Below are 22804 nucleotides of genomic sequence, written 5' to 3'. Positions count from 1 at the left end.
CAAATAAAGAATTCAGTGAATTCAGTATAAAAGGTCAATGAACTGCACCCTTCTTCTATTTCTGGCCATTCTTCTCTATCTATGGTATCTCTAGTCCTTCATTTCCTTATTTCCAAATGCAAAGTTGCTACTTTGCAATATTAAGAAAAAAATATCAGGACTTTAACAAAACAAAATAATCTGCTTTCTTTCCACTAGTAAATGGAAGGAGGGCTGTCATAAGCAATTGTGTTGTAGTACAATTTTAAATCCATTCTGGAGTTGCAAGGGGATGGGATGGGAAGAAAGTGGTATGAACATATTTGCATATATTGCATCCAGCAGTGGAAATATGTATGCAGAGACTGCAGCCTAACAAAACTGCAATACATCTCCTCCTTGAACATCTACTCTGCAAAAACAGAAGTTTTTAATGTTTTACAATACAATACAATACAACAAACTGAAGGGAAGAAAAGCATAAATAATACTTTTCAACAGTACAAACAGAAGACTGTGGTTATAAAAAATATGGAATAATCTGAGATATTTAACAGACACAAGGAAACAGTTGCTTAAATTATGTGCCACTTTGAAGACAAATACAATTACTTCAATGTTAAGACTACAGAGTTTCCCAAATGTTTTCATTTCAGTGTCCTTACTGTATTACTATTTTTTTCATAGCATCCCTAACTTCTAGTTACATAAGGTCCTATAGGTATCAAATATTACTGTGTTATTTCACACAGCCTCTGAGTGTTGGCTGTGTAGCACTCAGCACAACCACCAGTGATAATTGTTCCTTTTACAAGAAAGAAATATTCAGGTCTCTAATAATTTTTGGTTTTCTTTTTCCCCAATCTTTTTCAGCTCTGTCAAATTGTATTCTTCTTAAGATGCAGTGACCAGAACTATGCACAATACTCTTTAAGTGTGATATCACCATAATTTGCAAATCTACTACATATTTAGGATAATAATGATAGTAACAACCGTTGAACATCATTGGGATTGACAAAATCATCAAGTCAATTGCAAAATTCAGTTGCAATTGAACAGTTTACGTCCTTCAACAATTCCTTTTACACTATCAAACAACATCTGCCTATCCCATAACAACAGTTTCAAAGTTGATATTTTCACAGTCAACTGTGATTTCAAGTCCCCTTCATTAGTATTTATTACCAGCTCATATTCCATTAATGTATTACAAGTGGATATTTTGTATGTGTACCAACATATATTGCTTTACTTATTTACGATGACTGCATTTGCCATTTAGAAGGCCATCTAAGTTTGGAGAGATCTTTTTGGAGTTCTGCACAGTTGTTTTTTTGATTTCACTACCTTGAACAGTTTGGTATTATTAGCAAACATAGACACTAACAGTCCAAAATGAACCCCAGATCATCTAAAAATTGCAAATCACCACTTTCTGTATTATACACTTTTCCCCACTATGAGAACTGAACTTTTATTCCAACCACTTCCTATTTTAACAGATGCCAATCTGGATAAGTACTTATTCCATGCAGCTCAGTTTCCTTAGAAGTATTAGGAAGAATTTTGATAATGGCTTCTTTAAACCCACATGAACATTATTAATTGGATAATCCTTATCTCCCTGAATTTCTATACCCCTATAAATGTTTGAAAATTTAGTGAGAGAAGACTCCTTGCAGAAGCCATGCTTTTTAGCAAATCTCATTCTTCTGCATATTCTCTTGTTTCCTCTTTAATATTCCTTTCAGTTATTTTCCTTGAAACAGATGTTAATCTAATGGGATTATTTCCTTTACTGATCCTCAAAGACATACGAATTGGGTCACAATGGCTATTTTTAAGCCCTGAGAATGGAGATTAATGTTAAATAAACGTTTTATTATTTTTTTTTAAAAGACCAGCAATTTCATAATTAGGTTTTGAAGAATTTCTGATTGGATATTATCTGGACCTGCATACTTATTTTTAATTCATCCATTTAGTTTATGAGTTATGACTTTACAACAATTTTTCAATTGTTCTCATTTGTCTCAATTCATCTGACATACATTCTGAAAAGTCAGCTTTGGCTCAGAAATCTGTTTTATGTCCTAAAAGTGAAGATAAAAGGAAATAATGCATTCAATTTCTATTTTCCTATCCTCCTTTAATATATCCTTGTTGTCAGTTTCCTATTCTGAATATAGTTGAGGGCTTTTTTTTCTTTTTTAAAGAAAGTGCTTTGGAAATTAATATTGCCTGTATAGGTTCGGACTTTCTCAAAGTACAGAATCCCCACCCAACACCTGGTGTGCTGTCGTCATGGGTGGGTGGGCATATTCCTGGGACAGTTAAGTGAAGAACATTAGCAATATTTGTCAGAAATATATAGTCCCAGCAGAGTCACCCAAGGTCTAGCTCTCCAGCTTAAGCAAGCAGGTACCTATGTTGGGCCGCAGCAAAATAGGGAGATGCTGGGATAGATGATCACTTCAGGTGACAATGGCAATGGCATCAGTTCTTACTACATAGGAAAAGGAAATGCATTTCATCAGGAAAATCATATGAATAAACAATATAAAGTGATTGATGATATAGTGCCAGATAAAAGGCCTCAGCAATCAGATGGCACTCAGCACACTACTGAAGAAAAATTATTTCGGAATATTTATTTATTTAATTGGATTTGTATACCGCCCTTTCCCGAAGGACTCAGGGCGGTTTACAGGGAATTAAAACAAGAAATATAAAAGTTAAAAACAATTAAAAAGATTATAATAGTCCCTGAGAGAATAAAAACCCCAATTAAAATTAAAATTAAAATTCTCAGCCTGGGCCAGAGAGCTCGAAGATCCAGGTCTTCAGGTCCTGGCGGAATGAACGGAGGTCGGGGGCATTCCTCAACTCCACGGGCAGCTGGTTCCAGAGGGCAGGCACACCCACTGAGAAGGCCCTCTCCCTGGGCATTACCCGCCGGCAATCTTTTACCGGCGGCACCCTGAGAAGACCCTCCCTGTGGGAGCGCACTGGACAAAGGGAGCTTGATGCTGGCAGCAGGTGTTCCCTCAGATATCCTGGACCCAAGCCATTTAGGGCTTTATAGGTCATCACCAGCACCTTGAATCTCACCCGGAGGGCAACCGGAAGCCAATGCAGCTCGCGGAGTAGAGGTGTTACATGGGAGTATCGGGAAACCCCCATCACAACTCGCGCGGCTGCATTCTGCACCAGCTGAAGCCTCCGAGTGGTCCTCAAGGGCAGCCCCATGTAGAGAGCGTTGCAGTAGTCTAAACGGGAGGTCACGAGCGCATGAGTCACTGTGCGTAGGGCATTTCGGTCCAGGTAGGGTCGCAACTGGCGCACCAGGCGAACCTGGGCAAAAGCCCCCCTGGTCACGGCTCCTATATGGTCTTCAAAATTGAGCCGGGAGTCAAGGAGGACGCCCAAATTGCGAGCCCTATCAATGGGGGGTAACACCCGGAATATGAATTTTTATGACATGGTTAGGTTAAAGCTCTTGGGATGTCTACTTGTTGATGCTGCCATATAAAAAAAGAAAAACCCAAGCTGCAAAGACAAAATTAAAGTACAGATAAAAACTTAGGATCATTCATTTAGAAACTGTTCAAAGTTATGACAAGGCTGAAAAATGTGACTTACAACTGGTTCTCATTCTTATGACCATCATAGTATCTTCATAATTGTAAGGTTGCCATTTAGGTGCTTGGCAACCAGCATGTATTTACAAGGCTTGCAGTGTCCCAGGGTCACATAATCTCCATTTATGACATTCCCAGAGAGTCACTAGTCAAAGGTCAATGGGAGAAAACATATTCACTTAATGACTGCATTGATTTGCCTAATGACCCCAGCAAAAAAAGGTTGTAAAACAGTTGTTCAGTGACTCATTGAACAATTGCATTGCTTAGAGAAGGAAGTTCCCAGTAGTGGCCCTAAGTCAAGGATTACCTGTAGAAACATGAAATGTATGAACCATAAACATGGCAAAACTCAATATAGCAAAAGATGAAATGAATCAACTACAGGTTGATATCATGGGCATCAGTGAATTGAAATGGACTGAAATAAGAAACTTTCAGTCAGAAAAATCATACTATTACTCAGGACATGAAAAACAAAGAAAGAACAGGTGTACTTTCATATACAGGATGCTTGTATATGATCTTGGCTACAGTGCAATCAATGACCAATTAATATTAATTAGACTTTGCAGACAATCCTTTAATTCGATATTCATCCAAGTTTGTATTTCAACCACTGATGCAAAAGAAAAAGTTTTCTTCACATGCAAGTAAAATAGTGCTTAGGATCATCCAATGTAAATTAAAGCCGTACTTGGAATGAGAGTTACAGTTGTTCCAGAGGGTTTAGAAAAGGCTAAGGAATAAAAACACATTATTTGAAGCCAAATTGGTGGCTGCTTCATTGATTATAGAAAGTTATGTGGCTGTGTCAATCATATCAGGTTGTGGAATGTGCTGTGTTTTCCCAAAAATAAGACCCAACCAGAATTTATTTATTTATTTTATTTTAATTCCATTTATATCCCGCCCTTCTCCGAAGACTCAGGGCGGCTTACAAGCTTAGCAGTAGCCTTCATTCTATGTATATGCCTGCTTATTAGGGCTTATTAGAATAAGCCCTAGCATGATTTTTCAGGATGGTTGTAATATAAGCCCTACTTCAAAATAAACCCCAGTTAAGATCATCAGTCAGAAGGCCACATCAGTATTGTGGTTGCCAGGGGGGGCATGGCCAGGTTGACATCACTCGTGTCAGGGGGCCCTGTGGAGGTGCCTGGACAGGGCTGGGGGGAATCTAGGGGTCTCTGGTGGAGGGGGCGGGACCATGGTGGGCACCAGGCCTGATCCACTGGAGGAGCTGTGCCAATCCTCTTGGGCCACATGGGGGGGAGGGTGGATGGCAGTGTAGGCTGCCTGGGGACATGTGTCTGACCCAGCCCATGAGCTTCTGGGGCACTAGGACCCCATGGCCTGGCCCCATTTCCCTGAAGGAGCACCTGGTTGCACTTGCCTCCTCCTCAAGGCTGCTGCTGCTGTGCTTGCTCTCTTTGCCTAGGCTAGGCTTCCTGGGCTGCAGGGGGGCTGAGGGGCAGCGGGGCTCCTGCTGGATGTCACCACCACGAGGCAGGTGGTGGGGGGATTGGCCTACCCACAGGGCCCCAAGGTGCATGGGTGCAGGGCGTGTGGGGCAGTTCTGGGGCTGGGCTTGGGTGGGGAGGAGGAGGGAGAGTCCCGGCTGCCTCTTGGGGACCGGAGCTCCCTGCCCTTTCTGTTTTCTGGGGCCAATGCGGGTGGGACAGTGGGTGCGAGGCTTATCCCGCATTTGCGGTGGAGCTGGAGGATGAGTTTGGATGGCAGGAGCCAAGTGCTCAGAGGCTGTGGTATGGCGCCAACCCCACCCTGCCACATCCCTCAACTTGCAGTGGTGGCACCAAAAGCAGGCAGGGGCAGAAGCACCGGGGAGGCATGCGATCCAACCCATTGGATAAGCCATGTGGCTGTTTGTCCCATGGCGGCCTCAGGCAAACGAAGGCAGATGATGGGACAGAGTGGGTGGATTCCTCCCTCTGCGCCTCTGCTTCCATGTGTTGCTTTGGAGGGCCGGCCCAGCAGTCACAGCACTCAGACTCACCTGCGCTGTACGAGCTGTGCAATCCCAGAGTGCACTGGCCAAAGGGCTGGCAGTCTGCAGCTACTACTGGACACAGTTGGCCCCTGCATGCTTGCTGCCTCCTGTACACCTTGGGGGGGCACCCGGCTGGGCTGGGGCGGTGGGGGCTGGTCCCTCACCATCTCCAGAGTGGCCCCATCAGCCAGATATGGCCCATTGTGGGCCATATGTGGCCCACGGGCCTTCTGTTTGATATGTCTGTTGCACATGAAAAAAATAAGACATCGCCTAAAAATAAGCCCTAATTGGTCTTTTGGAGCAATAATTTATATAAAACCCAGTCTTATTTTGGGAGAAATATGGTATTTAGAAAAAATGGAAAGCCCAGAATCCCTTGTTGCCCTCATGCAAAACCTATAGACAGGTGAGGAAGTCACAGTCTAGGTGGAACATGGCAAAATGGACTGTATATTAAGGGATACTGAATTGAAAGAAGATATGCATAGTTTAAAAATTGGAGGAAGAAATATCACTAAACTGTGCTATGATAAAAATACTACTCCTTTAGCTGAAAATACAAATGCAAAGATAATAAAGTCAAAGAGCAAAGTGAAAAAGTAGTAGTGAGATTAAATATAAAGACAGCCCAATTCATGATAACAGGGTCTGACAATGAAAATATTGAAGTGGCAGGTAGCTTCTCTCTTTTTTGGAGCAATTACCAATAGCAAAGGAACAAGCAGTGAAGAAATTTACCAGAGACTAGTACTTCGTAGAATAGCAATCTTGAAAAAAAAAGATATTCAGATGCTGGAATCTGTCTACACCTATGAAGATGAGAACTGTGGAGGAACTAGTTTTCCTTATGACTCTCAATGGAAGTGAACATTAAAGAAGCAGGACATAAAAAGTATTAATGTTTTTGAATTTTGATGATGTAAAAATATCATGGATAATCAATAAAACCAACTCATGGATCACTGAACAAATCAACATACAGTACTCACTGAAGGCACAAATACCTGGATTGAAATTATAATAGTTTAGATATATTATGCAAAGACTTAATTTTTTTTCTGAAGTCTATAATGCCAAGAAGATGGAAGGAAAGAGGGGAAGAAAGGCTAACTCACAGCAAGGTGAACCGACTTCTTTACAGAAGAGATTGTCACACAGCTAGAAGACATGACAGGCCAGGTTAGGGAAAGTATCCTAGAAAAACTATCTATGTAGTTGCTAAGATCCAACATCAATTTGATGGCACATAATCAATCAAAAATAGTTATTCCTCAATTTATGCATTTTAGTCCATACATCTCCATGCTTGACAGTTAATTCTGTTGCTTTAACACATACGTACACTTCTCTCTTCAACCCAGGTACATGCATATATATGCATTTTTTTCCTTTAATTCTTTCTCAAGGAGGTTATAGTTACAGTATGGACTAAGCAGAGATTATGGAATATCTCCATGCAGGAGCTAAATAAACAAAATTAATTTATCCATCTTATAATGGAATTTTGGCATCAGTTCCAAATGATAATAAACATCAAATTACTTTTATTAAGACTAGATTAAATATCCCATCATCACATGTGTTGGAATATAGATTTGAAAGGATTCCTATCCTACAAAGATTTAATTCTTTCAGTATCAAAACTGGATCAATGGAGCTCATTTCTAATAATCTGCATTTTTATGTAATAGTTCACAAGGATTTAATCTGGTTTATTTTAAAAATGTATCAAACAGATTTAATTTCAAATATACATTTTTGCCACCAGACAAGAGATACAAAGGTGGTTCTTGTGATGGTCAAACCTTTAGTGCTAGCTTCTGAAAGCAGCTAATGAATTAAATAGGAATAATTGAATTATTTTGGACACATAGTTAATAGTTAATCAATACTGAATATTTTTCTTAATCTTATAATCAGCTTAGTTCTGCAATAGCTATATTCCATTTCATGTTTACTTTAACTGTAATAGATTTACAGTACCGTAGTTTCCGGTGTATAAGACTACTTTTTAACCCATGAAAATCTTCTCAAAAGTCAGGGGTCATCTTATACGTGGGGTGCTGAAAATTTAGGGACAGGGCTGGCTGGAAAACCTGGAGCGGATCTCCCATTTAGTCTGCGCAGGGAAAGCGGGACCAACTGGAGAAGAAGCTGCAGTCTGTGATTTTTTACAGGCTGGGGTCTGGGCGTCTTTCCTTCTAAAGTTGAAGAGCAGCTGTAGTATATCCCAACTTGAAAGGCAGGTGGGGAAGGCAGCAGGCTTAGCTCTAAAGGACACATTTGACTCAGGAACTGGGCGGGCTGGATGGAAAACCTGGAGTGGATCTCCCATTTGGTCTTTTTTTTTAAAATCCCATTTATATCCTGCCCTTCTCTGAAGACTCAGGGTGGCTTACAATTTAAAACACAAATCAATGTGCTTAGCAATAGCCTTCATTCTGTGTATATGCCTGTTTATTAGGGCTTTCACCCCCCCCCCAAGCAGCATTATTACAAAGTCAGCTTATTGCCCCCAACAATCTGGGTCCTCATTTTACCTACCTTGGAAGGATGGAAAGCTGAGTCAACCTTGAGCCTGGTGGGATGCGAACCTGCACTAATTGCAGGCAGCTTGTGTTACTTAAGGCTCTGTGCAGGGAAAGCTTTAGAGTGAATTAGGAAAAGTGAAAAAGTGAATTAGGAAAATAGGGAACGGTTGCTGGAATTGGGTATGTGTAGTTTAACGAAGAGAAGGGTGATAGCAGTGATCCAATATCTCAGGGGCTGCCACAAAGCAGAGGGAGCCAAGCTATTCTCCAAAGCACCTGAAAGCAGGACAAGAAGCAATGGATGGAAACTAGTCAAGGAGAGAAGCAACCTAGAACTAAGGAGAAACTTCCTGGCAGTTAGAACAATTAACCAGTGGAACAACCTGCCTCCAGAAGTGGTGAATGCTCCAACACTGGAAGTTCTTAAGAAGAGACTGGACAGCCATTTGTCTGAAATGGTATAGGGTTTCCTGCCTTAGCAGGGGGTTGGACTAGATGAGCTCCAAGGTCCCCTCCAAATAATAATAATAATAATAATAATAATAATAATAATAATAATAATAATAATAATAATAATAATTATAGTTTAATCCACTTGCACTGTTTTATGTTTACATGTTTGATGACAAACAGCCTTATGTTTATAAGTGACAGTTTTCCTACTAAGCACCTGCATGTCATAAGCATTTGAATTAAAATTACCATATTAAAATCAAATCTGATGTTTTTTAATTTTTATTTGGTGTGCGTTGGAAGAGGGGTAGTCTTATACGGCGAGTATAGCCCAAACCCTATAATTTAACAGGAAATGTAGAGGGTCGTCTTATACGCCGGAAAATACGTATAGAAATATAGACTCCATCTAATTTTTCACATTCGCTGCAAGCTTATTCATGCAAACGCCTACCTCATCAACTTTATGAGTAGATTAGATTCTAAGGATGAATTATAACATTCTGTGCAGTGTATCATTCCTCATCCTGTTGAATGTCATATTTTTTACTAAATAAGTCATAAAGGATTTTATGTCTTCCATCTGAAAGACATTGGTTAACTTATCCAAATACTATTATATGCTGCCATCCAAAAAAATTCCTCCTTACTTTGACAGTATTATGGGAATGAATTAGTAATAAGAAAAGCAGCATCAGTTTATCAGATATATATAGCAGATTACTGAGCCTATATTGTGTTTCAAAAAGCTGTAATGTACAACAGATTTTCCCACTCTTGGGCAACTTTTATATATGTGGATATCAACTTCATAATTCCCAGCAGTGGCCATCATAGCAGGGGAATTCTGGGAGTAAAATGCCCAGGTCTGATGTAGAGAACAAGGACTGCTATTCCAAATTAAAAGACTTCAAGTCAAGCTAATGATCTTCCTCAGGGTAAAGGCTTTTATGTTCTTTGAGTAAACTATTTTGCAAATAGTCCAACATAATCTATCAATATTGGCTATTTTAAAAAACCATTGGCTTCCAAGCACTGTTTTGAATCATTGTTTTTAGTAATTAAGCTACAGTCATCAATATATAGAACACCTAGTGCATTATCTAGCAGTCTGATATATGAAAAGTTATTTTAAAGCTACTAGATCCACTAAGAACTCCAGCTGACCTATTTTAACAATTATACAAATCTCGTTAAGCTTTTAGAAGAGCAGCTCTGGTTTAAGTCAGTTTTTTTCAAATCATCTCTCATAAAAATAGTAAAATATCAGCCGAGAATGGACTGCAGATGAAAGTCCACATAACCATATAAAGCTTGTCCAAATACATTCCATTTCCCGAAGCAGAGCAAAGTTAAACTGGAAACAGTCTCCTTTTAAAAAAAAATCACAAGATGCAAACAACATCATATATTAATTTTGTATGTAGGTAAACATCAACTTAAGAAACATATACAGTAATTTACAATTTCTGACATGAATGTGCTATTTGTGTAAAATGAATACATTCTCAATGAATTACTGATTGTACTTCACATATATTTAGACTTCTGGAAACTCAGAACACAGGAAATGAATTGTGAGGTGAGATTCAAACATACCAGGTAATATTCGGCCGACGAGTGCATCCAGTAACCAAAATGATTCCTCCTCATTCCTTGTAATAAGAATCAAGTATCCAGCTATGAAATTCATGCCCTGAAATAAATATGAATTTCCTATTTATTTCATGTCAAAAGAGGGAGTCAAAGGAATGAAATAAAGAAAAAAAAGCAAAACATTTTTTTATTTCTCATTGGTTAAGCAGCACAGGAATTCTTTCTTCTCCTCACATATCCAACAGAAGCACCTTGGGGGTGGGGGCTGCAAGGCTTTGATGAAAAATTAGTCCAGATACTTATGAGGTGGTTAATCTGACATAAACGAGAAAGGAAACTGATCTGGGATAATTTAAAAAATGGCTCTGCTGTCAGTATAAAATTTGCCTTTGCTCTATTACGAGCTTATAGACTGGTGTCTATGCCAATAGATATTTTCAATATACTTAAGCATTTTTACAAATCAAAAATTACTTTGCAACAAAATTGAGTAATGCTGTAGCTTTTGAAGTGTTAAATGTGTGAGCTGTAAGTTTTAAAATATTCAGGAAGAATATCACTTACATTAATTTAGATTTAATTTCAATGCATCTCCAGTTTCTCATTGTCTTTTTAATTCTCTTAGCTTTTATTTCACTAATTGTTCTTGATCTTTCCAGTCAATTCTAAAGCAGAAAGATTATACTTTTTAAATTTTAATTTTATAAATATTGCCAGCTTAGATTTAAACAAGACAAAAAAATCAAAGTGGCAATATTATTTTATAGAACATTTCAGGTCATTCAAATAGAATCAGCTGTTCTAAGTTTCCAAAACTTTATAATCATCTGTTGATATGACATTGGCTTTCTTCAAAAAGTGCCTCCTCCCACATCTCCTCTTTCTAATCTACGAAAAGCCAAAACCAGTATCAAAAGTGTTCCATGTGGTTGCGTTATTTTGCCCTCCAGTTGTGCTGTTAGTTTGCTTGACAATAGCAACCATGGTGACTATTTGGCATTTGGTTGCAGGAACTATAAAGGTCTACCCCTCAGAGGGTGTTTGAAGAACAAGTGCATTTATTAATCATGGATGCCAGTACAAGACTCTATTAGTACTGTTGCAGAAAACAACAAAGCAAGCTTGTCCAATTCTTTTAAAGGAACAGTCACTGCAAGATTCTCTGAAATAGGTTAGCTGTCAGTCACATTAAATTTTTGTACTGGTAACTAATTAACAATTCCTGAAATATAAACTTAAATTACAAAAAAATCACATATATCCTACTGCTTCTCAAAGGTCTATGTACTTGGAACAATCTGCCACCTGCAATGTTCAACATATTTTATCCAGTTGAAAAAAAACTTCAACTTCTCTAAAAAAACATAATTGTCACAATTCCTCTACTGATGCACTGATTTGCCAAATATTTTGGAAAACAGTGGATGTATTTTGAAGAATATAATAGCAACATGTTTCAAACCTAAAGTCACCATCTACTGAAATTTGTTGTTGTTAGCTGCGAAGTCGTGTCCGACTCATCGCGACCCTATGGACAACGTTCCTCCAGGCCTTCCTGTCCTCTACCATCGTCTGGAGTCCATTTAAGCTCACACCTACTGCTTCAGTGACTCCATCCAGCCACCTCATTCTCTGTCATCCCCTTCTTCTATTGCCCTCAATCTTTCCCAGCATTAGGCTCTTCTCCAGTGAGTCCTTACTTCTCATTAGGTGGCCAAAGTATTTGAGTTTTAGCTTCAGGATCTGGCCTACTAAAGAGCAGTCAGGGTTGATCTCCTCTAGGACTGACCGGTTTGATCGCCTTGCAGTCCAAGGGACTCGCAGGAGTCTTCTCCAGCACCATAGTTCAAAGGCTTCAATTCTTTGGTGCTCAGCCTTTTTTATGGTCCAGCTTTCACTGCCATACATTGCAACTGGGATGACCATAGCCTTGACTATACGCACTTTTGTTGACAGGGTGATGTCTCTGCTTTTTAATGTGCTGTCTAGATTTGCCATTGCTTTCCTCCCGAGGAGCAAGCGTCTTTTAATTTCTTGGCTACAGTCCCCATCTGCAGTGATCTTGGAGCCCAGGAAAATAAAATCTGTCACTACCTCCATTTCTTCCCCATCTATTTGCCAGGAATTGAGAGGGCATGATCTTGGATGACATGATCTTGGTTTTCTTAATGTTGTTTCAACCCAGGTTTTGCACTCTCCTTCACCCGCAACAAGAGGCTCTTTAGTTCTTCTTCACTTTCTGCCATTACAGTAGAGTGGTATCATCTGCATATCTTAAGCTGTTGATATTTCTTCCGGCAATCTTAATTCCAACTTTTGATTCCTCTAACCCTGCCTTTCTCATGATGTGCTCTGCATATAAGTTAAATAGGCAAGGCGACATTATACAGCCTTGCCGGACTCCTTTCCCAATTTTGAACCAATCAGTGGTTTCGTGTCCAGTTCTCACTGTTGCTTCTTGGCCCACATATAGGTTTCTCAAGAGACAATTAAGATGGTCTGATTGGCCCATCTCTTTAAGAACTTGCCACAGTTTGTTATGATCCACACAATCGAAGGCTTTAGCATAGTCAATGAAGCAGAAGTAGATGTTTTTCTGGAACTCCCTAGCTTTCTCCATGATCCAGCGTATGTTGGCAATCTGATCTCTAGTTCCTCTGCCTCTTCGAAATCCTGCCTGTACTTCTGGTAGTTCTCGATCCACATACTGCTGGAGTCTAGCTTGTAGGATTTTAAGCATAACTTTACCAGCATGATAAATGAGTGCAGTGGTGCGATAGTTTGAACATTCTTTGGCACTGCCTTTCTTTCAAATTGGAATGCAAACTGATCTTTCCAATCCTGTGGCCACTGTTGAATTTTCCAAATTTGCTGGCAAATTGAGTGTAGCACTTTTACCGCATCGTCTTTTAAGATTTTGAATAGCTCAGCTGGAATACTGTCACCTCCACTAGCTTTGTTGTTGCTCAGCTTTTCTAAGGCCCACTTCACTTCACATTCTAGGATGTCTGGCTCGAGGTCAGTGACCACCTCATTGTGATTATCAGGGACATTAAGCTCATTCTTGTATAGTTCTTCTGTGTAATTTTGCCACCTCTTCTTAATCTCTTCTGCCTCTGTTAGGTCCCTGCCATTTTGGTCCTTTATCATGCCCATTTTTGCATGAAACGTTCCCTTCATCTCTCCAATTTTCTTGAAAAGATCTCTGGTCCTTCCTATTCTATTGTTTTCTTCTATTTCTTTGCACTGTTCATTTAAGAAGGCATTCTTATCTCTTCTAGCTATTCTGTGGAATTCTGCATTCAATTGGGCGTATCTTTCTTTTTCTCCCTTGCTTTTCGCTTCCCTCCTTTCCTCAGCTATTTGCAAAGCTTCCTCAGACAGCCATTTTGCTTTCTTGCATTTCTTTTTCTTTGGGATGGTTTTAGTTGCTACCTCTTGTACAATGTTGCAAACCTCTGTCCATAGTTCTTGAGGCGCTCTATCAGATCTAATTCCTTAAATCTATTTGTCACCTCTACTGTATATTCAACAGGGATATGATTTAATTCATACCTGAGTGGCCTAGTGCTTTTTCCTACTTTCTTCAGTTTAAGCCTAAACTTTGCAATGAGAAGCTCATGGTCTGAGCCACAGTCAGCTCCTGGTCTTGTTTTTACTGACTGTATAGAGCTTCTCCATCTTTGGCTGCAGAGCATATAGTCAATCTGATTTCTGTGTTGACCATCTGGTGATGTCCATGGGTAGAGCCATCTCTTGGGTTGTTGGAAAAGAGTGTTTGCTATGACCATCGTATTCTCTTGGCAAAATTCTATCAGCCTGTGCCGTGCTTCATTTTGTACTCCAAGGCCAAACTTGCCTGTTATTCCAGTTATCTTTTGGCTTCCTACTTTAGCATTCCAATCCCTCATGATGATAAGGACATCATTTTTTGGTGTTAGTTCTATAAGGTGCTGTAGAGCTTCATAGAACTGGTCAATTTCATCCTCTTCAGCACTGGTGGTTGGGGCATAGACTTGGACTACTGTGATATTGAATGGTTTGCCTTGGATTCGAACTGAGATCATTTTGTCATTTTGAGGATTGTATCCCAATATTGTTTTTCCTACTCTTTTATTGACTATGAAGGCTACTCCATTTCTTCTGAGGGATTCTTGCCCGCAGTAGTATACCTGATGGTCATCTGAATTAAATTCACCCATTCCTGTCCATTTTAGTTCGCTGATACCTAAGATGTCGATGTTCAGTCTTGTCATCTTTTGTTTGACCACGTCCAGCTTTCCTTGATTCATGGATCTTACATTCCAGGTTCCTATGGAGAAAAAATCTTTACAGCATCGGACTTTCCTTTCACCACCAGACACATCCACAGCTGAGTGTCCTTTCAGCTTTGGCCCAGTTGCTTCATTCTTTCTGGTGCTACTAGTACTAGTCCTCTGCTCTTCCCCAGTAGCATGACGCCTTCCGACCTGAGGGGCTCATCTTCCAGCGTCATATCGTTTTGCCTTTTGGCACTGTCCATAGGGTTTTCATGGCAAAGATACTGGAGTGGGTTGCCATTTCCTTCTCCAGTGGATCACGTTTTGTCAGAACTCTCTGCTATGACCTTTCCGACTTGGGTGGCCCTGCACGGCATAGCTCATAGCTTCATTGAATTATGCAAGCCCCTTCACCACAACAAGGCAGTAATCCATGAAGGGGCTACTGAAATTATTTGATGGTAAAATGAATTTATGGTAGTTATTCTCCAACTTCTCTAAAGCACATAATTGTCAGAATTCCTTTAAATGATCCACTGATTTACCAAATATTTTGGAGAACAGTGGATGTATTCTGAAGTCACCATCTACTGAAATTATTTTATGGAATAATGAATTCATGATAGTTATTCTAGAACAGGGATAGACCCCTCACATCCTGGACATAAACTGTTTCAACTTCTTCTCTCAAGATGAGCATTGCAAGCCAAAACAACTAGACAGTTCCCCCTACCCCCCATGCCATCACTCTGCTAAACAACTAATTCCCACAATACTGTCAAACTGCCTAGTAGGGCTGTATTAATATTATATTTATTATCAAGCCTAATTTAGACTACCAGACCAGCTCCCCTTGGCAGTATGGTTGTAAGACAAATCCTTTCCTACTTCCATATCTACCAAAGTTAGTTTCTACAGGCACTCTAGCAAAACACTCTTATGAACAATCCTTTTTTCATGTCTTCTGCCTTCCTTTGTGGAAAGTGCAAAGCAATCAAGAACTGTCAGTTATTCCTGCAAGTATTCTACTTAAAATACCTGTCAGCTCTTTCTTAATGGGAGAATGTACAGGCCAACTAGTTTCTTGGTATGGAGAATTGCCTTCCTGCTGCATCCTGAAAAGAGGAAATGTTTCATGCACAGAATGTTGGTTCTCCACCTCAATTGGCTTTGTCAAGCTTCCACAGATTGCCCCTCATATCCTCCTTCATGGAAAATGCATGTTAGTTGTGGGGCATTTTGGAAAAGAAGAACATTATTCCATTAAGCTTCACCAAAGAGAGAAAGAGGAATGGCTCACCTGGGTAGGTGCTCCTAGATCTATTCTTTGCTATACTGGTTTCTGCTGGATGAACTGATATTCAAACTGATAATACTGGCTAGGAATTCTGGATATCATAGCCCCAACTTACATGACTATGCTAAAGAACATCAATTGGGAAAGGCTGCTCTAAAACTATTTTTAGCCAGATTCTTTTATACTGTAACAAGGAGGCAACTCCACTGGTGCAAGGAACATACATATGTAAAGTCATATTAGTCATGTGACTAGTCCCATTCAACAGATTTACAATCATCAAATGGTACAGCACAGGTCTCCATGCCCCTCAATAATATTTATAAGCTCATAAAATCCTTTTGATTATCCCAATGGAAGAGCCTTGTTTGCGGAATCTGAATTTTTAGAGAAGAAATTTACTTGCTACACCAAAAAGATGGTTCTTAATCTCAAGATGCTTTTCAAGTGCTGAGACCCAAAATGCCATCCATCCATTCATATCCCTTTATTATTTTAACAAATAAGGCTGTAAACATATCCAACACACCTTCCTCCTCCTATTTTTTCCACAACAACCTTGTGAGGTGAGTTGGGCTGAGAGTTACTGGTCCAAGGTCACCCTGGTGGCTTTCATAGATAAGACAGAAGTTGAACTCATGATCTCTTGTTTTCTAGCCTGGTGCCTTAACATTATACCAAACTGGCTCTCATCCTAATCATTAAAAGGTCTTGCTTTAAAGCCTAGTTTGCAATCTTGATTTGATAATATTCATTCCTTTGAAATCTGTCAAATATCATATTTAATTATAACATGCTTGATCTGGTTAGTCTTATACACTTGATGTCTGTGGGTTACTCAATCATGGTTTATTACTTAGGACAGAGTAACCAATAAGATTTGTTCCAAATGATTGAGTTTAGCTCAAATATGATCAAAAGCAGTAGGAAATAGGATACAAGGCTTAGAATACATTCTCAGTGATATGCTGATGGTGTCCTTCTTCTTTGTACATTCTCACTTGTTTCCTGTCACCTGTAACAGAGAGTTTATAGGTCCTGACATGTATGTGGCACAGTACGTCTTCTTAAACCCAGATCTAGTGCTGGGTAGGAGATGCTCAATACCAATTTCCAAAGCAACTCCAAAGAGGTTCAAACTGGAAAACAACTAGACTGCGTGTCTTAAGATATTGAAACATAAGCAGCATTCAAGATACTACAGGAGTAAAATTCAATGATATAAAGTTTGTTTGCTATTATTTTCTACTTCAAAAGTAACATTTATTTTTATATTACATACCTGGCAGTATCCCACAGATGGGTTATGGTGCCCATATGCTACTAATACATTGTAGAGTGTTTTCTGTAAACAGGGAACAGCAGTTTTGCGGAACTTTACATTATCTGGAAATGTTCTATTTATGTCTATAATTTGAAAAAGGAAACATGTTAAACATGTTAAAAATTAATCTATGGAAAAAAAGTTTTGGGAACTTAAACAAATTGAGCCCCCATAAATTACTCATGAAATTATGATTAAACAAATGATAACATAGATAATACTTTGCTCAAAAGCAAAAACCTACATCAAACATTTTAGAAAAATTCTAGTCTGGCTTTATGTTTTTCTTTCATCCTACAAAATCCATCATTTCTCGCCAGATTGCACTTCTAGATGCATCCTAATGAATAATTCTTGAACCCAATAGAATTTAACTTCAAATAAGTAAAAAGAATCATAGAATTATATTATAAAAATGTAAGTTTCTCAATAATTTTTTAAGACTAAGGTTTAATTACTTTTACTGCCGCATCCTTAAATACAAAAACCAGCTAAAAGAATATATATGAAATTAAAGGACTGAGAAACCTGCCTCTGTTAAACTGACATGTTGCTGTGGCCTGTTCAAAGTCATTTAAAGATAATTTCCAGTGAGTTCAGTAAAATTTATTTCCTTGCAATCACACTAGCTTTAAGAAATATATCAATCCTAAGAACTGTGAGCAAAGACTAACTTGTATGAATCATCATCATCATGTTAGCCATTGTCTGTCCACTGCAGGATGAAGGCCTCTTCCTCATTTTGCCAACCAATATGGTCCTGAGCTTTCTTTTGCCAAGTGGGCCCACATTACTTGCTGATATCGTCGATCCATCTTGTTTTAAGGTCTCTTTTATGGATGCTTTTTATCAAGTGGGATCCATTCTGTGACTGCCTTGGTCCACCTGCCATCAGTTCTTGCTATGTGACCAGCCCATTTCCATTTCAGTTCTTTTACTCTCTTGATGATATCGTATACTTTCGTTTGTTCTCTAATCCATGTGCAGGTCTTTCTGTCTTGTCTTGTGATGCCAAGCATGTATCTTTCCAAGGCTCTTTGCACCACTCGTAACTTTTGTATAATTGTGAGGCTAGTGACCATGTTTCACCGGCATATGTTAAAGCAGGTAGCACACACGGATCGAAAACTTTTCTCTTCAGGCATTGGGGGAGGTTGTTCTTGAAAATTATGCTTAGCTTGCCGAATGCCTATCAACCACATTTAACATGACGTTCAAGTTCCTTTATTGTATCACCTCCCATTGAGATCCATTGGCCAAGGTATATGTACAGTAGTCGTCTACTACATCTAGTTTTTCTCCAGATATAATTTTTTTCTTTCTTTGGTGAATTTATTCAAGATAACCTGGTTCTTTTTTAGGTTTATTTTTAAGCCAAATGGTTCTCCTGCTTTGTGCAGTAGTTGTATGTGTCTCAGTATTCCAGCACGCAATAATTAAGGCATTACTCAACCATGTAAGCATAAACACTGCTTACATAAACTTACTACAATCAATATATGAAAAAACAATGGCAACAATTTGCCTTAATGACCTTAAAGTGCAAATCGACATAGAACGAGGTGTACGACAAGGCAATACAATATCATCTAGCCTTTTCTCAGCCTGCCTTGAAGAAGTAGTTCACAAACTAGACTGATGGAATAAATATGGAATAAAAATCAGTCATGCCTATTTAAATCACTTAAGATGATGATGTTCTCTTCTCACAAAGGAGAGCCACAAAGACACATACAAGAACGCGTATAAATATACAGCTATATTTCAAGGAGTAAAAGGGACAGCTAAAATATGATAATTAAGTAATACATTTTGGCTTAAACTGTATCAAGAATTTCCCATCATGCTCTTCCTCCTTTCTGCATTTTTAGGCATGCCCAGTTTTCAGTAAAATAGGTTTGTCTTGAGTGTGACCAAATCAGAGTCCTATTTAGTATTCCAACTCCCCCTTTAATAAAGACATGAATTTTAAACTAGCAGGCACTGAAACTGATCCAGGGAACCCTGCAGGATAGAGTGGTTGGTATAGGTAGCAGTGGTGCTTGTAGAGATGCTTAAAGAGTTACATGTTACTGTATACTTATGCAATGTTAATTATATGGCTAAATGACACTACTTTTAGGATTTTACTTAGAAGAGCCACAAAAGCACTATAGATGCAGTCCTTGACTTACAATCATTCATTTAGTGACTGTTCAAAGTTAGAATGGCACTGAAAATGTGACTTATGACCAGTTCTCACACTTACGACCTTTGCAGCATCCCCATCAAAATTTGGGCACTTGGTAACTGGCATGTATGTATGATGGCTGCTGCATCCTGGAGTCCTGGGACTGCATTTTCTGCAACCTTCTTAGGGAACATCTGATAAGCAAAGTCAATGGAAGAAGCCAAATTCGCTTAAGTACTGCATGATTCACTGAACTGTAGTGATTCACTTAATAAAAAAGGTTGACAAGAAGGTTGTAAAATGGGGCACGCCTCACTTAACTGTCTTGCTTAGCACCAGAAATTTTGGGCTCAAATGTGGTCATAAATCAAGGACTACCTATAAATGGCTATATGGATAATGTTGTACTATTATATATTTATATTATATTTATATTTATTAAATTTTTATACCGCCCTTCTCCCAAAGGACTCAGGGCGGTGAGGTTTAGTCTTATTTTTTCTCTAGAGCAGCACAGCATGGTCACTGTTGGAGTGAATAAGGAGTTATTCTGTTGGATAAGATTGCAAAAAGATTTTTTATTGCTATAAAAGTTAGGTACAGGCAGTCCTCAACCTGACTGGTCACTTAGCAACCATTTAAACAACCTTAAACAACCTTATTTGTTGCTCAGTCTGCATTCACTCTTATACCAACAACCTCTGAGTAACTAGGGGGACACCAAGGCAGGATAGGTTTTGCTGTATGAGCTTTCCCACCATTGCACAGGGAGTCTCTTGAGTTGGTCAGCTTCAAATACTTGATTTTTTTTCCAACCATTCCCTTTTAAACTAGGGTATATACCATTGGTAGGCAACCTCGGCTCTTTTCTGACTCATGGACTTCAACTCCCAGCTGACTTCAACTCCCAGCTGACTCAGGAATTCTGGGAGTTGAAGTCCATGAGTCAGAAAAGAGCCGAGGTTGCCTACCAATGGTATATACTATGTTACATTTCAGAATAACCATTTTGGGGGAGTCTTGTTGTGGGAAACCTATCTTTGTTTAGGGTCCTTCAAACTTTCTAACAAAATTCTTTATTTTCTCCACCTGTTCATTGTTACCTTGCCCTTTCTTATTGACAAAAATATCTTCTCTTTGGGATATCAAATTCTCATGCTATATCTATCCAGGCCTTTTTCCTTCTTATTACAGATAGTCCTCAACTTATGACTACAATTGAGCCCAAAATTTATGTTACTAAATTAGACATTTGTTAAGTGAGTTTTGTCCCATTATACAACTTTTCTTGTCACATTTTCTCAACACTGCAGCTGGCATAAATATGAGTCAGTTGCCAAGCGTCTGAATCTTGATCACATGACTGTGGGGATGTTGCAACGGTCATAAATGTGAAAAATTGTCATAAGACAGTTTTTTCAGTGCTGTTTTAACTTTGAATGGTCACTAAACAAACTGTTGTAAGTCAAGGACTACCTGTAGTTCGTTTACTTGCTCGAGTCGGTTGGCACATTTCCAGGAACCTGCATGTGACTATTTACATTCTAGACCAGGGGTGTCAAACTCAATTTCATTGAGGGCCGCATCAGCATTGCGGTTGCCCTCAGGGGGCTGGCTGGGTGTGGCCAGGGTGGGTGTGGCCTACTGGGTAGGCGTGGCTAGAGTGCGTATGGCCTACTGGGTGGGCGTGGCCAGCTCTACATCGTTCGCATCAAGGGTGCCTATGAGGGCCTGGGCAGGAGTGGGACAGATCTGAGAGTCTCTGGCAGAAGGAGATGGGACCGGGGTAAGTGCCAAGGCAGTGGGGGCCGTTCCCTCACTGTTTCCAGGATGGCTTCGCGGGCAACATGAAACCACTTCGCGGGCCGGATCTGGCCCCCGGGCCTTGTGTTTGACATGTCTGTTCTAGACCATTACTTTCTGATAACTCAGTTTTTGTCTGTAGTTCCTGTCTTTGTATGTTTTTAACATTAGCTTAGCCTTGTTAGGACTTGCTTCAGCCGCTTCAACAAATAACTACTCCAATCACAGCGTAAAATGCCGGTTACAAAAGCCTTGAATAGTAATAATCTTAATTGTTTCTTGAGGACACTTGCTTTGTAAACAGAAAATCTTTTTATATTACTACCATTGTATTAATTTGCTTATGTCAATTAACATTTATCGCATATTTCAGCATTCAGTTTTAGTGTGTTTTAGTGTTCCACACCTCAATGACCTTCAGAGCTTAAAACCTCCACCAGCTGAACTGGGTCAGAGGCTGCAGCCCAAAATAGCCAGAGGGCACAAGGTGGAGGAAGACTTCTATGCAATGATATAAAGGCAATTGCATAAAAGCAGCTTCACTTGTTTTCAAACAGTCTTCTCAAACATAGCTTTGTCTAGATTTGTTGGAATTTTACACTCTCCCATTGTGGACGTTTTTAGAACCGCAATCCCAGCACAACTGTGATACAGTTGGGAAAATCTAGTGTAGAACTGTTCAGTCATTATTTAGCTTCCTCTAAGACTGCCTCTTATCTCCCCATAACTAATTTAGAAAAAGTAAATGGAAAATTTATTACAGAATTCTAAACTTACAGGAACTAAAACTTAAAACTTAGAATTAGTACTAGATTAACATATCTGCCAAATTTTCTGACATATAGTGAGACAAGGAAAAATAATTCAGTGATTCTTAAGATGTTTTAACTGACCTAAAAAACATTGCTTTTGTGCAAAACAATAATTATTTATTTTATGCACTTCCACAATGCAAGAAGATGGTCATGCTTATATGTACTATATCTGCGCAGGGAAATGTGGACAACAAAATCCTAATACACACACAAAAAAATAATGTATAGACATGTATTTTGAAGCTAACCTGTCATAATAGTTTCGACAAGTTTACTGTTATGGTCTCCTTCCAATAATTTCTGGTAGTAGCCTGGGTTGTGATCCATATGAGACTGAGCACCACTCACTACCATCCAGACTTCGGCACGGTGTTCATTTGGAATGCCTTTTCTGATATAGCGTTTAACTGCAATAAATTAATTAAAATACATGTTTTAACATGTAAAATGATGCAATAATGATACCCAACAATTAAAGCTATAAATAATTAAAATATATTAAACGTATTAACAGTAGAGATAAGGACCATCTTGCACTGTCATACGTCAAGGTGAATTCAATGTTGTTAATGTTTCATTCAAACATAATAATTTCATATTGTCCTTCAAGATGAGACATACCAATAACCACAGTAACTTTGGAGTCACTTCAGGCCTCTTGCACCAACTGTAAGAAGCTGCCTAAAACCCGAAAGATGGAGAAGAGGATAAGCTTCCGATAAGAGCAACTTGGAAAATAGAAAGAATATTGGCCAGGCTATCATGGTGTCTTGTCTACAGAAGTTAATCAGCTCAAACTACCAAGTTCTGCCACCTCACACTGTGTTGTGAGTATACAGAGACACATTGCCAATCTGTATCATAACATGCTTGTATGCAGAAGGAACTTCTTAACTGCTATACTACAGTAGTGGCCAAA

The 22804-nt window shown here is 39.1% G+C and overlaps 1 protein-coding gene across 1 annotated transcript in view; it reads right to left on the bottom strand.

The window, feature by feature from the left end:
• Positions 1-22804, bottom strand: part of GRTP1 (growth hormone regulated TBC protein 1) — a 38903-nt gene that overhangs the window by 6884 nt on the left and 9215 nt on the right. Inside the window, exons 3-5 of the mRNA XM_083361659.1 lie at positions 22134-22292; positions 17056-17180; positions 10221-10317 (exon numbers count right to left, since the gene is read on the bottom strand). Of these exons, the coding sequence (XP_083217785.1) occupies positions 10221-10317; positions 17056-17180; positions 22134-22292 (381 nt within the window). The remainder of the gene's footprint in view (positions 1-10220; positions 10318-17055; positions 17181-22133; positions 22293-22804) is intronic.

This window comes from Vipera ursinii (assembly GCF_947247035.1).
Source record: "Vipera ursinii genome assembly, chromosome: 4".
Classification (NCBI taxonomy): domain Eukaryota; kingdom Metazoa; phylum Chordata; class Lepidosauria; order Squamata; family Viperidae; genus Vipera; species Vipera ursinii.
Note: the sequence above shows the minus strand (reverse complement) of the source record. Positions and strands in the feature narration are given on the sequence as shown.